The sequence below is a fragment of the Durio zibethinus genome, chromosome 8, assembly GCF_047325235.1.
Source record: "Durio zibethinus cultivar Kanyao isolate XHJ-2024 chromosome 8, ASM4732523v1, whole genome shotgun sequence".
Classification (NCBI taxonomy): Eukaryota; Viridiplantae; Streptophyta; class Magnoliopsida; order Malvales; family Malvaceae; genus Durio; species Durio zibethinus.
Window position 1 is genome coordinate 25,048,849 of NC_143169.1, and position 13,076 is coordinate 25,061,924.

Here is a 13,076-nt window from a genome sequence, read left to right on the forward strand (position 1 = left end):
CACGTCAAAAGCAAATAAGCCATGGTCACTAATCATTGTTTGAGTAACTTTGAAATGCATGCATTTAAAAAAAAAAATGCTACTCGAGTTTAATTATGTTGTACATCATCATTATCAACCTTGAAAGCAAAGTTGTTGTATAACCTTTATTTTTGTTATCACCCTATAAGTTATCTGAGATTTGGGTACAGTAAATTCTGGGTTGAGATCCAAAAAAAATTTTTTTTTTTTGTTAAAAAAAAAATTAATGCTCTTACAAGGGAGGAGAGAGATGACGGAATAAAATTCATACTTTATATGACTTTCAACTTACCTCTTACCCATTAGATTGAAAAAAAAAATGGTCGAGATCCAAAAAATTTCTTTGACCATCACATGCATCATTAAATTTTATTATACCGCTATCTACCCTCAAAAGAAAGCGAAAATTTAATTTCTAGTTGGGATTACCTGGAAATTTAGGTAGAAATCACCAGTCAACCTGCATATGATTATATAATTCATGGCTCAATTCAACATAAGATATATACAAATGGAATTTAACGTTGACCCAGAAAACCAGCCTCACTATAATTTAGTTTTGCAGAGTAAGAGAATGGAAGATCCTATTATCCAGTACAGATGGTTGCCAGCTTTTGATCTTTGCCTTGTCGGTGGTAAGTCTATATAATTCTGTACGTTGGTTTTCCTTGGTCGGTGGTAAATCTATAATTCTATATTCACTGATTTTACCTGATAATAAATCTGTTTCAACCTAATTAAGAATATTTTGACGTTGAGCAAAATTAAAAAATCCCTTACCTCTTTAAAAAAGAACTGCAGGATCTTGTAATTTTCTATTGACTCGGCCTTGATGAAGGCGTGCTTTCTTTTTCTTTTTCTTCGCTTTCAAATATAGTCCAAATCTTATTAAAAAATAACTAAAATTATAAATAAATCATTTTTTTTATATGAAAAAACCTTTATCCGATAAGAGTGATAAATGATTAAAATCAAATTGAATTTGATTTGATTTTTTCGAATAATATATAATTTTATAAATTTTTAAAATTTGATCATTGATTTTTTTTTTTGAAAATAATCCAATTCAAATTTAATTCTATTAGTTTGTTTAGTTTATCGGTTTTTTAATTTTAAATTTTTATACATTATTTTAATATAATTTTTAATATATTTATATATAAAATAATTATTTTTATTTTATAAAAATTTTAAAAATATATAATTAAATTCATTTTTTTTCATATCTCTCGATCCGAAATTTAATTCAAACTTAATATATATTTAATATCCTAATTTAATCTAAATCGAATAAAAAAATCAATTCAAACCAAACACTATAATTTTAAATTAATTTTTTATTTTTAAAAAATTTTTTTTCACCCCTACCATCCAGTCTCTTTTGGAACTAAAGTTTTCAAAATATATAATCTACAATCATTATATTACAATTAGCTAATTATAATTTAAAATAATATTTATTAAATTTTATATAAAATCCATATTTTTGCAAGTGATAATTCCTAAGTTTTCGGTCATTGCTATGGCAGAGTGAAAATAAAACTGCTTGTGAATAATTTTATTTATTTTTAGTTAATAAACTTAAAACAGTTGAAAAAAATTATTATACCTCATCTCTCTTTCTTTTCTTAACTAGCTGAAGGCATTTCATCCACTTTCAAAGGGACGAGGTAAATTGATGATAGTATAATCGCAGCCGGAACAAGTGTGGGCATATATTATTTACGAAAAGAAACGACTGGCTTGAATGGAGACTCCATCTCATGAATGAATTAACTACAGTAGCACCCAAGACATCAGAAACTTCAAAAGCTGGAATGTCACAAAATGTGGTGATAATTAAAGACTAGAGTAGGAGAGATAAAGCCCAAAATGGGATTACAGGCAGAAAGACCAAAAAGATCACATTACCATATTTCCAGACTCACTCGAAAACCATCAGAGCATGCTTAGTATACTTACTAAGGATACATTTGGATGGGTGGTAAATTTAATTTCGATGAGATTAAAAATAATGATAATGATAAAATTAATTATTGTAATAATAAAATTAAAATTAATTATAAAAATATGTTAAAATATAAATGCAGTGATAACAGTGAAATAAATTTTAATAAAATAAAAAATAATCATTAAAAACATTATTTATTATGCTGAATTGACAAATAATTTATAATTTTTGAACCAAAAAATGAAAAATAAAATGGCAAGAATATTTTGGTCCTTACAACATACCTTCAAGGGCAAAAAAGAAAAAACATGGATAATATTAAAAGACAGCTGCGGTGGAAGAAATAGTTTTTCACTGGACCTAAAAGGTCCAGTGGCGAATTGGAGGTGTGGTGCGATAGATTCTTCCAACCGTGCCTCACCGTGATTTCATTTGGATCACAAAGCTGGCTTTTTGGTTTCCAACTGCACCTCATCGTGGGTGCAGTTGAATCCAAATGCAGCCTAAGTCGGTTCACTCAGTTTCAAATGAAAAGTTATAAACACTTTTACAAAATCTCCTTGCACATATTGCTTAATCGGCTTGGGAATTGGAAAAGAAAGAAAAATACAAAGTGGACTAGTCTTTAGGCTTAAAATCTGGTCTGTTGGAAACGATAGCATCTTCCATATCGTAGTTCTCTATAAACACCAGAATTAGGATATGCAATCACCAATGAGCTGTAGCAATCAACACTGAAACATAAGACGAGTCCAACATAGCAAGCAAATTAAGATAAAGCATCCACACAACATAACAAAGGAAATATCCCATTTAAGAAATGATCCAGAAAATTAATGACAGCTTCAGTTAATTAAACAAATGAAATAATTTTTATTGAAATTCGCATGCCCATACAAGGCCTTTGTCAACGAACCAGTAAATCAAGCCTTTTCCAATCAATCTTCTACTCTAAAGTCCAATTCTATAAGCTGAAATTTGCGTCCCCATACAAGTTCTTTGTCAACAGACCAACAAATCAAGCCTTTTCCGATCAATCTTCCAGTCTAAAGCCTAATCCTGAAATAAATTTCAAAGGATTCCAAGTTGAATAAAAAGTTCTATAGAAATTAGCTAAACGATCATCACCTTCTCATCTTTCTCCATTAACGAGCATTAGGAAAATAGATATAAAAGTTGAACATCATTCAGGCATATTATGATAGAATGATACACCAAGTTATTCACTCAGAGAATTTGCTCAACTCTCATGGTTTTAGTTAATTATCCATAATAAAAAAGAAAAGGAAAAGTAATTATAAATGATTGCGCAAAACTCATATAACAATATTTGAAAGATAATATACTAAACTAGGGTAGATTGTCAACATGTCAAGGGTCTGTAAATAACTGGAACATACAAGTAGAAACAAGGCAAGTATTAACATAAGAACAAGGGATATAAAAAGGCATATCATAGCATGAGAGACTTCTATTCTTCTAAGATACATCACTGATCACACCACATAATGCTTAGGCAAATATTAGGTATAGCCTTAAGAACCATTACCCTTAAGTTTGAGCCTCAGTCTCTTCATCCTCAACGGCATTTGTAGTGCCATTTTCCTCCACACCTTCAGCATTCTCAGTTGGAGGCTGCACCTGTTCCTCTTCTGGCAATGGTTCCTCCACATAATCATTCTCAAAAGCATCAGCTGGAACTTCATAGATCCTCACTTGAGGCTTAGATGGATCCTTCACAAGTACATATTTCCCCTCATTCAACTTCATACACAAGTCCACAATAGACTTCACAATTCCCCACATATTCGCAGTATTCAGATTAATTTGCACAGCAAAATCCCTTGGCTTATAACCAACAACAGCCAATATCACATGATTAAAATGATCCCTAGGATGCACCCTTGAAACATATCCCAATTTCATCAGATCAGCACTGCCTAAAAGAGATTGAGCAGTCCATTTAGCCAACTTATTTGCATTATTCTTTAACTCAGTAGCCAAGACCGCACCCCTTTGTGTCTCCAACTTCTGCCTCCAATCAACACCTGAATACTTGGGATCAAACTCGTTAAGTGCATTTAAAGTTATGAAAGATTTCTGCTTATTAACCTCAACGACACTCTGAACCTCACACCGTGCAACCAAATACATATCATCATCAAGCTTCCACCTTCTATAGCGATACGCCACAGAAGCCACCTCATCACCTTCATTGGCAAACGGGTTCGGCTCATCAAAACTCACCTTATGCCCATCCCTAACCAAAACCTGCTGTGAAAAATTCTGATTTATATAAGTTGCTTCAACACTCAACGAATACGCAGAGTTAATATCATCTTTAGCTTCAGGCAATGGCTCCTGAGAAGTCTCATGGACAGACAACAAATCTAATTGAGACCCATCTCTTTTATCGAAAAATAACTTATTCCCAACACGTTGAATAACAATATCCCAGGAATAAACTGACCTGGGTGCACACATTAACGTTGCCAGAATCGTATCAGTCGCAAAAACAGTTGCTTTATCTTCATTGGCCAATCTTCGGATCACCGGATCGTCGGTCGTGGTGACTTTAAAGAAGTTTCTGTTTTTGAACCTCTCCAGTCTCCGTTCGTTCTTGGGGGTGATTCGATCAAAGGACCGATCGTAATACTCTAAAGCGCCACAGAGGAGTAAATCTTCAGGGTCGGGAACGGAAAAGGATAATTTGGAGAATGTTGAGAACGGAATTTGATCGAGCATGTTCCATTCTGGTTGGATATCGACGGAGGACTTGAAAACCGCAGCTTCGCGACGTGGCTGATTCTGATTGGACCGATTGAGATTGTAAAGACGGTCACGGCGGGCTCGTTCTTTCTCGGCCTCTCTTTTTCGGGCCTCGACTTCTTCGTCTCGTCGTTGAGGCAGTTGAGGCCTGTTTTGGTTGAAACGCCACCTAGGGCCGAATTTAGGCCGAGGGGGAGGCTTAGCGTCTACCAACCGGAAGGACGAATCATCGTCGGGGTTAGCGAGAGGGAAGGCGTCGAGGTCGAGGGAGAAATCGAAGGGAGCGTCGGAGGGCTTGGCCCCGCCAGATTTCGAGGAAGGACGGTTCGATGGGTTGGCGTTTGAGGAAGGGAAAGAGCGGGTGAAGTCAGCGATTCGACCAAGCTTATCGGAGCGAGAGAAGGGGGCGAAGGGGACGTGGAGAGGGAGGGTGGTCGTCGTCGTCGTCGTCGTCGGCGTGCTAACGGTGGTGGAGTCGGGTGGCCCCCAGCCGTCGGGGTTAAATGGGACTGCGCCAACTTCAAAAACCCCAACCATTGTTCGATGGATCTACGGTGGATTTTGCCGTACCAACAGTAGTCAGGTTTGAGGGAAGGGGAAAGAGAGAACCAACCCCGTAAAACGCCCTTTTATAGTGCATTAAATGAAGGGTTTGCCTTCAGTGTTTGGGCTTTTTGTTTTGATTGTAGAAATAGTTTGGGCCACTTTAGATCTTTGATTGGGCCTTTATTATTTATTTTTCCTCTCCTAAAGTCCATTGCTGATTCGTTCATTCTTGAATTGGCTACCAATTGGTCATTGTTCGTTAAAACTTGGGTTTTTTTTTTTTTTTTTTAATTATTTTGTTAGAAAGATGATCTCTCCCTTTTTTCTTTTTTTAATTCTTAATTTACCTTTAAATTCTCTATCCTACTATTTACCGACTGAAAATGACATTACATGAATAAGTTTCTTTAAACCTGTAATTTTCAAATGCTAATTGATCCAAAAAAAAAATAAAATTGGTATGATCTTTCTTTTCTAGTTACAAAAATGTTTTCAAACAGGTTACATTTTTATGGAACTTGAACTTTTACCCCATAGGCCCTATTAATTTGAACCCTAATAATGCATGATTAGTAATAAGAGGTGAAACTTTATATAATTTTTTTTGTTATGATTAAATAATTACAAAATTATAATAAAAAATTATAGATAAAATGCTCTTATAAAAAATTCGTCCATGCGATAATCATCTTCAATCTATTATGTCAAGTATTCCATTCAATACATGTTCTTCATTAATGTTGTTGATCATGATCTCCTCATCAAATTAGCTAAGGCATCTTGAGATTTTTGAAGGGAAATGAAAATGAAATCATATACTATTTTATAGGGTCAAGTTAAGGATAGAGAACGTGTATGGGTTGTGTTACTTGATATTTCAGATTTTGAGTATTTGATTTTTTTTTTTTTTTTTTGGGTTGGGGTAATGCTATTTGATGTTTTCAATCAGTAATGAAATGGAAAGACTGGAATATGTCAAGTCTATTTTTTTAATTTGGTTGAGAAATGCAATGAAAGATTAAAAAATAATTAAAAAATTAAGGTATATATATTTATTTATTTATTCATAAGAATAATACAAATATATTTAAATCAACATTGAAATTAAAATTTTATTATTTTACTAACAAAAATTATAACCATTCGCAAACAAATCATCAACAAAAGTTATAATACGACAATTTTTTAACCTTTCCCATTACAAATTACTTCTCCCCTATTTGCCTTTTGATTTAAACACGCTATAAACGATTTCCATACATATATATATATATATATATATATATGGTAAAAAAAATTAAAAAATAAATAAATTATTCAATTTTTCATATCAAAATAAGATATATTATTTTTGATAATTTAAAATAATTAATTACATATAATATATTTAAATTATCTTAATAAATAATTATCAATAAAATTTTAATTTAAAATTTTTTTATTAAAAAAAATAATCTTAATCAATTGAACTAATCATAATTTTCATGTATTACTAGTAACTATGATGCTGATTAAAGAAAAGAAAAACTTGCAAACGTCATCCATCTTTCGTCAGACAACTTACAAAAGAAAACATACGATCCCACCTTAAAAGATTTTCGTTTTTCATAATTTTAATCACAATAGGTAATATAATAAAAAAATACGAAAAATTATATAATTTAAAACTTTAATAAAAATTATATATAAATTTGATAAAAATTAAAAATATATTTTTTATATTTAATATATAAACGTAAATTATAATATAATAATTTTTATATTTTACCAATGTTTGACACATATTCAAAGACATGAGTTATCAGATTATCTCTCTTATATATTGCATCTAGTTACCATTAATACGGTCTATTTCTTCTTTGTACGTCTTTGTATATTGATTATAAAACTTTAGTAACAGATCTTGCCAACGACCTCAGAGTCAAAAATTGCGGTTCGTCAGTTCAAGCCAGCTAAAATGTTTGTTTCCGCGTTGATAGGCACTTTCCTAATTGACACAGTCAGACATGTGATTCAACAACAAGACCACGCATATACATATATATATATATATATATTCAAAAAATTTTTTTAAGTAAATAAATTATTTAATTTTTTAAATTAAAATAAAATATATTAATTTAAAATAAATGATTATAAATTATATATTTAAGATAATTTTAATAAATAATCATAGATAAAATTTAAATTTAAAATTTTTTCATAAAAAAAAAACATTAATCATTTATTAATATATATATATATATATATATCTATATATACTCACAAGATTCACGACGGGAATTCCAAACAGAGAATCAATAAAGAGAAAGAAATTTGCACAAAAGAAAGGGAAATTTAATAAGTAATAAAGATACATAGAAACTGGTCAAACTAGCTAGCTAATTCATGAGAAATTCATTTGAAAAGAAAACCTGACTGGTTAGAATTGGTCATTAACAAAAGTAACAAAATTTTTTTTTAAATTCAAGATTATAAAAAATTTAATTATGTTAATTGGAACTAAAAATCCGACACGCTAGCTCCTAATCATATGATTGTTGGCAAAGAAACATCATTTTGAAGCCATATAATATATCAAATATAGAACATTAATATAAACCACGTCCTTTCTAAATAAAGTAGAATTAACAATACAAAAAAGTTGTAATTAAATGTTGTTTAATCCTGTAGGTTCTAATATTGTTGGTAGTTTGCTTGTAGCATATGAGTTTTAATTTGAAGGGTAATTTGAAAAAAGTTGGGAATCGAAAACATCATAGCAATTGATCTGGTATATTGCCAGGCAGCATTATTTCATATACTAATTAGAAAGCAGCAATGGAGCTTCATGTTTCATCCCTTGAGAGGTTTCTGAGAAACGATTTACTAAAAACCAAACAGAAGATAGAGTAATTAAATGATCAGATTATTTACTCCATTAGAACTGCATTTGATGTCATGCATCAGCATCATTGACAAACTTCGTTACTCTCTCAGATATCCTCGCAGCTCTATAATCTGCTGCTGACTCCCCGACCTACACAATTTTCAAGCCAAGAATTAATTTCTAAACAAAAACCAAAATTTGATAAAAGGGTTATGAAAGTGAAAGCACAGCATGCCTACCGTAAGATGTATGGTATGGAAAACAGTATCGTCAACAACAGAGAAACTGGCATTGACAATCTCCGCTCCTTCTTCATGAATAATACGAATTGTCTCATTGAAAATGGAGTGACCGTTGGAGCCAGTTGTTAACCCAATCACCAAAGAAGAACCCATTTCATGAATCTGGATTTCAAGAGATTTTGTCCCACTACTGCTCCTGCTTGCTGTGTTTGTCGACATTCCTGGTCCCATTAAGCTGTCTTTCCTTTCCTTCATTCTCTCCAAGTTTGTCTGTAACCTTTTTATATAGTTTGCAGCTTCATCTAGCTGATCAGGGAGCGACGTTGATTCCTGTAAAAGTACTCCACAGTCCACACATCATGCAATGCAATAAAGAAAGAAAAATAATAATGGAGATTTAGCAAATATTTGTGCACAAAAAAGGAGAGAAAAGAGATAAACCCTAGAGTTGTGATGCGGTACGAGAGAATTGAGCCTCGAGTAGAGAGCTTTCATTTGATTTCTCCTGTTTCTCTCAATAAGTTTTCTATCTTTTGTTGAGGAGTTACGGTTGTTCTCCATGGATCACTACTGTTTCCTCTGAAGCAAATTAAACTTAATTAGAAACAGTGATAAAAAAAAAAAATAGCATTGCCAGACAGGGTAATGTGTGTACTCTTCTTTGACTGTTAAAGCCTTAAAGGTTCCATTATCAGAAAAGAAAGGCAAAGGCAAAAGCTTCCTGATATGAACTAGTGGTGGGGTTTGCTGAAGGGCTAAGTGGACTCCCATCGACCCATTTAATTCTTGTGAAAATCATACATATATTCACAAAAGCTACTGTTTCAATTCCGGCTTAACCATTTACTCAACTTTCATTTTTTCAACTCAATTTTTAGTTGAATCATTTTCACACACACACATATAAACTTAATTTGAGTCTTTGGATTTGCCGCTGGTTGTTAATTTCCCAATCGAATTTATCACCATATATAGATACAAACAGGATTTTATTTATGTAATCTTCTAATAATTATGCACCTAAATTCCCTTTACAAGAGAATCATGGCCGTTTTATGATAAAGTTTCATTAGAAAATGACAATGATATGATCAGCGTATAATCAGGTGGAAAGTTTGGCTGCATTTCCATTACTTTGGAATCCTACTAATTTAATTTGACCAACAACAGAAAGCCTGCATATGCTAACCCTTGACTTGAAGTTTGGGAGGAAAAAATTTTTTGTTTTGAAAAGAAAATTTATCATCTTCTTTTAAAGTTTCACAGTTTGGGAAAGCCTTTGCTGTTAGTTTTATGTCATTGGTTTTTTACTCTAGTTTTTCTAAAATTTATATTCTATAATTAGTCCAATTATTTATTATATAGGATCGCTTTTCTAATTAGATAATTGTCTAAGCTTTGCTTTTATTAAAACAATTGAAGAAGTTTAAGATTCATGTTTCTTCCCTCTTATTTCTTAACTTCTTCAACCATATTTTAAAAAATTTTGACTAAATTTAGGTTAAAAAAGAACTTATACACACACACACACACACACACACATATATATATATATATATATATATATGGTTACAATATTTTTTTATTTTTTGAATTTGAAATAGTAAGAATCAAATGTTGATTATTGAAATTAAAATTTTAATATTTTATCAACAAATTACATTGCTGTTGGTAATGCTAACAAAATTTGGACTAGCTAGAAAGCTCATTTTGAGTGAAAATTTTGTTTTAATTCTAACTTTTAAGCATATACTATTTTATTACACTTTATAAGGAAAAAAACAAAAGAAAGGAAAAACAGGAATTCTTTTAGCATTTTGACAAAGTAAAGAGCACAAATTAACTTGTCAAGTCAAACATCATCACTATATGTGATTCTTATTGCTATTTTTTTACCAACATTTTTAATGTTTAATATCATAATCATCATGCTAAATAGTTGATTTCGACTCCGTAATCATATCTAATTCTTATACTGAGATTTCGTTATCAACATTTTTCACGTTTAGTGTCATATTCCCTCCCCATGCAATTATGTAATTTCAGTAATTAAATTTTACCATGCTTGCCAGAGTTATAAGCATGAAGCATCCAAACTAGAGCCACCAACTCTAGTCTTCTATCACTTGTCAAACAATTTTACAGCTAGCTGAGTAATCCCTGGAAAAGCTTTCAATGGGGTTACTCTCATCAACAAGGGAATGGGTTCATATAGTCTTTCTTCCTTACAAAATCCAAGTCAATATATAGAAGAAGGGACCAATGTCTTCACAATTGTAGTTATTGTTGATTATGGTTTGTGGATGAACAAAAAAACATGGGGATATGAGGCAATTATATATTGTAGAATTATAGGATTGTATTTGGTGTAAAAATATAGACAGATTGAATTGGAAGGGGTCCTCCATTGTTGCTTTTCAACATCAATTTGATTTCACTTTTCATCAACAATTCTCATCCACTGGGATTGGTTTTGGTCCTTTTGGAAAGTGATATTGGCTTCAGGAAAAGTGCATAAGAGCCTGTAAGTCCTTGTTTTCCTGTCTAATTGCTAGGAAAACTTATCCTACAATTTCTCACTGAAACCAGGCAACCATGTTTCTCCAAAGTCATTAATCCTTTTTGGATAGACAATAGCTGGATTATGATTCCTTTCACGTAAGAAAAGGCATCAGAGGCCAATTTTGCCAAGAAAGTGAAAATCCCAAACCCGAAAGCAGGAATTTGCATTTTGCGGACCGAGATCTTCATCCTAAATCTGGACCACAAAAATCAAAGTTAGTGATGTGGCCCATTTTAGTCCGGAAACGTGAGCCTTGTCCGTACCCAAATTCTCACTTTTTCTTCAGGTACAGTGGTACACTCCCACGCCAACGATCCCTCCCAACAAAGCTTCAAATTAGAGCGTATATCTGGCTTGGGAAACAGCGCGCGCACACACATATATATATATATATATATGGTTACAATATTTTTTTATTTTTTGAATTTGAAATAGTAAGAATCAAATGCTGATTATTGAAATTAAAATTTTAATATTTTATCAACATATTACATTGCTGTTGGTAATGCTAAACACACCCCCCCCACTGTTTCTGATGATATATATATATATATATATATATATACACGCGAGATATTTTTAAGTTAAAAAATATATTTATCATTTTACTCGTTAAAGATTACCAACAAATAAAAATATTTTTTATTTTTGATCATATAATATATCAAATTGATTTGATATATATGATATCATATTAATTTAATTATATTATTTTTTATCATATAAAATTTTCATTTATCATTTATAAATAAAATTATCTAAATATTATCTGTTTAATTCTCATTATATTTTTATATTTTTATATTTTTTATATTAATAATTAATTTAAATATCAAAATACAAACGCTTAAAATACTCTCTACTTTTACTCTAAATTTTTTTTTTTAATAATTTCATGATTTTGATATTCTATATATATATATAATGCATTTAGAGTTTATTAAAATGGAAATAAAAAGAAGTCCCTTGTTGGTACAGACACATGGGCTTCTCCTTCTCCAAATTTGTCCAATGGTTTTGCAAAGGCCGGCCATGGCAATTATTGTACATTGAAGTGTAGTTGCTCCACCAACAACAAGAATTACCGATCAAACTTTAAAATAAATTGACATCGATATTTGATAGGGATAACCTTCCAATTGAAAATCACTCACTAATTAATATGGACCACGTTTGTTACATTATACCTACACAAGATTGGGACATGGTCATGTCACCTAAATCCAAGCTTATTCTTCTTTCTTTTTCTTTAATGCAAATAAAAACTACAAGAAAAACGATACTATTAACTTGCTTTTGCCTTCCAAATATTATAAGCAATAACACTAAAAACATCGACCCAGAACAAAATCCAAATTCAATGAAGAGTTCTTTAAGTAAAAAGCTTATTTATGTTTCATTTGAACGTGGATTTAATAATAAAACGAGTATGATAACATGAAAAAAAATTATTTATATCAATCGTTGGAATGATACATAAGTATTGATCATTCAAATATAAATATTTGTATGAACACTGAGTTAAAAACTTATTTTTGCATAAAACTTTATTAGCAAATGCATAATGTGACATTAAAGCTAGGTTCTTTTTCTCCCGGTTGCGGTTGGGAATTACTACTTTGGAGAAAAGCATATTTATGCTTTTTATTTACACAAATGCTCAAAGTTGGAAAGTATATTTCCACTTTAATCGTATAAAGTTAAAATGTTCCTATTTCAGAAACATGGAGAGAATGTGAGAATAAATTCCAGCATTTCCCAAACTTTTTCTTCTACCATAAACTCATCTACCAGGAAGAAACTTGTTTCAATGGATTGTTGATTTAGATGAAAAATTACGATTTAATATAATTTTTTTTTCACGATTTAATATATTTAGATGGACTAAATATAAGTATTTGTAAATTTGTGATGATGGCGTTAAATGGAAGAACAAGTTTTACTTAAATTTTTTTTTAATAAAAAAGCGTGATCTGAAAATAAAAAAAAATTATAAATATAAAAAATTTAAATTTCAAAAAATTATTTGTTAAAAATAAATATATAAATCAATTGAATTAAAATTTTGTAATTAAAATCGTGTTTTAATTTATTATATGTAATATCAGTTTCTGA

General features: G+C 30.9%; 1 protein-coding gene and 1 pseudogene across 6 annotated transcripts; both read right to left on the minus strand.

The window, feature by feature from the left end:
- Window positions 1-2,147: 2,147 nt before the first annotated feature.
- On the minus strand, window positions 2,148-5,352 carry LOC111278176 (eukaryotic translation initiation factor 3 subunit D pseudogene; annotated as a pseudogene). Of its 4 annotated transcripts, none has more exons than XR_002688751.2 (3): window positions 3,522-5,348; window positions 2,889-3,031; window positions 2,148-2,691 (listed from the first exon to the last, which is right to left on the minus strand). The product of XR_002688751.2 is annotated as a eukaryotic translation initiation factor 3 subunit D pseudogene, transcript variant X2 (transcript). The 4 variants fall into 4 exon arrangements; XR_016344145.1 differs by having other exon boundaries at window positions 2,148-2,706; XR_016344146.1 differs by lacking the exon at window positions 2,889-3,031 and having other exon boundaries at window positions 3,522-5,349.
- Window positions 5,353-7,620: 2,268 nt separating this feature from the next.
- On the minus strand, window positions 7,621-9,165 carry LOC111278704 (transcription factor bHLH162-like). 2 transcript variants are annotated; one of them, XM_022865331.2, is made up of 4 exons: window positions 9,054-9,165; window positions 8,840-8,977; window positions 8,396-8,728; window positions 7,621-8,306 (listed from the first exon to the last, which is right to left on the minus strand). In XM_022865331.2, exons 2-4 carry the CDS (start codon window positions 8,957-8,959, stop codon window positions 8,226-8,228), a joined length of 534 nt encoding a protein of 177 aa, XP_022721066.2. In that variant the 5' UTR covers window positions 8,960-8,977; window positions 9,054-9,165; the 3' UTR covers window positions 7,621-8,225. The 2 variants fall into 2 exon arrangements, with proteins under 2 accessions (XP_022721066.2, XP_022721065.2); XM_022865330.2 differs by lacking the exon at window positions 9,054-9,165 and having other exon boundaries at window positions 7,623-8,306; window positions 8,840-9,046.
- Between the last annotated feature and the right edge of the window lie 3,911 nt (window positions 9,166-13,076).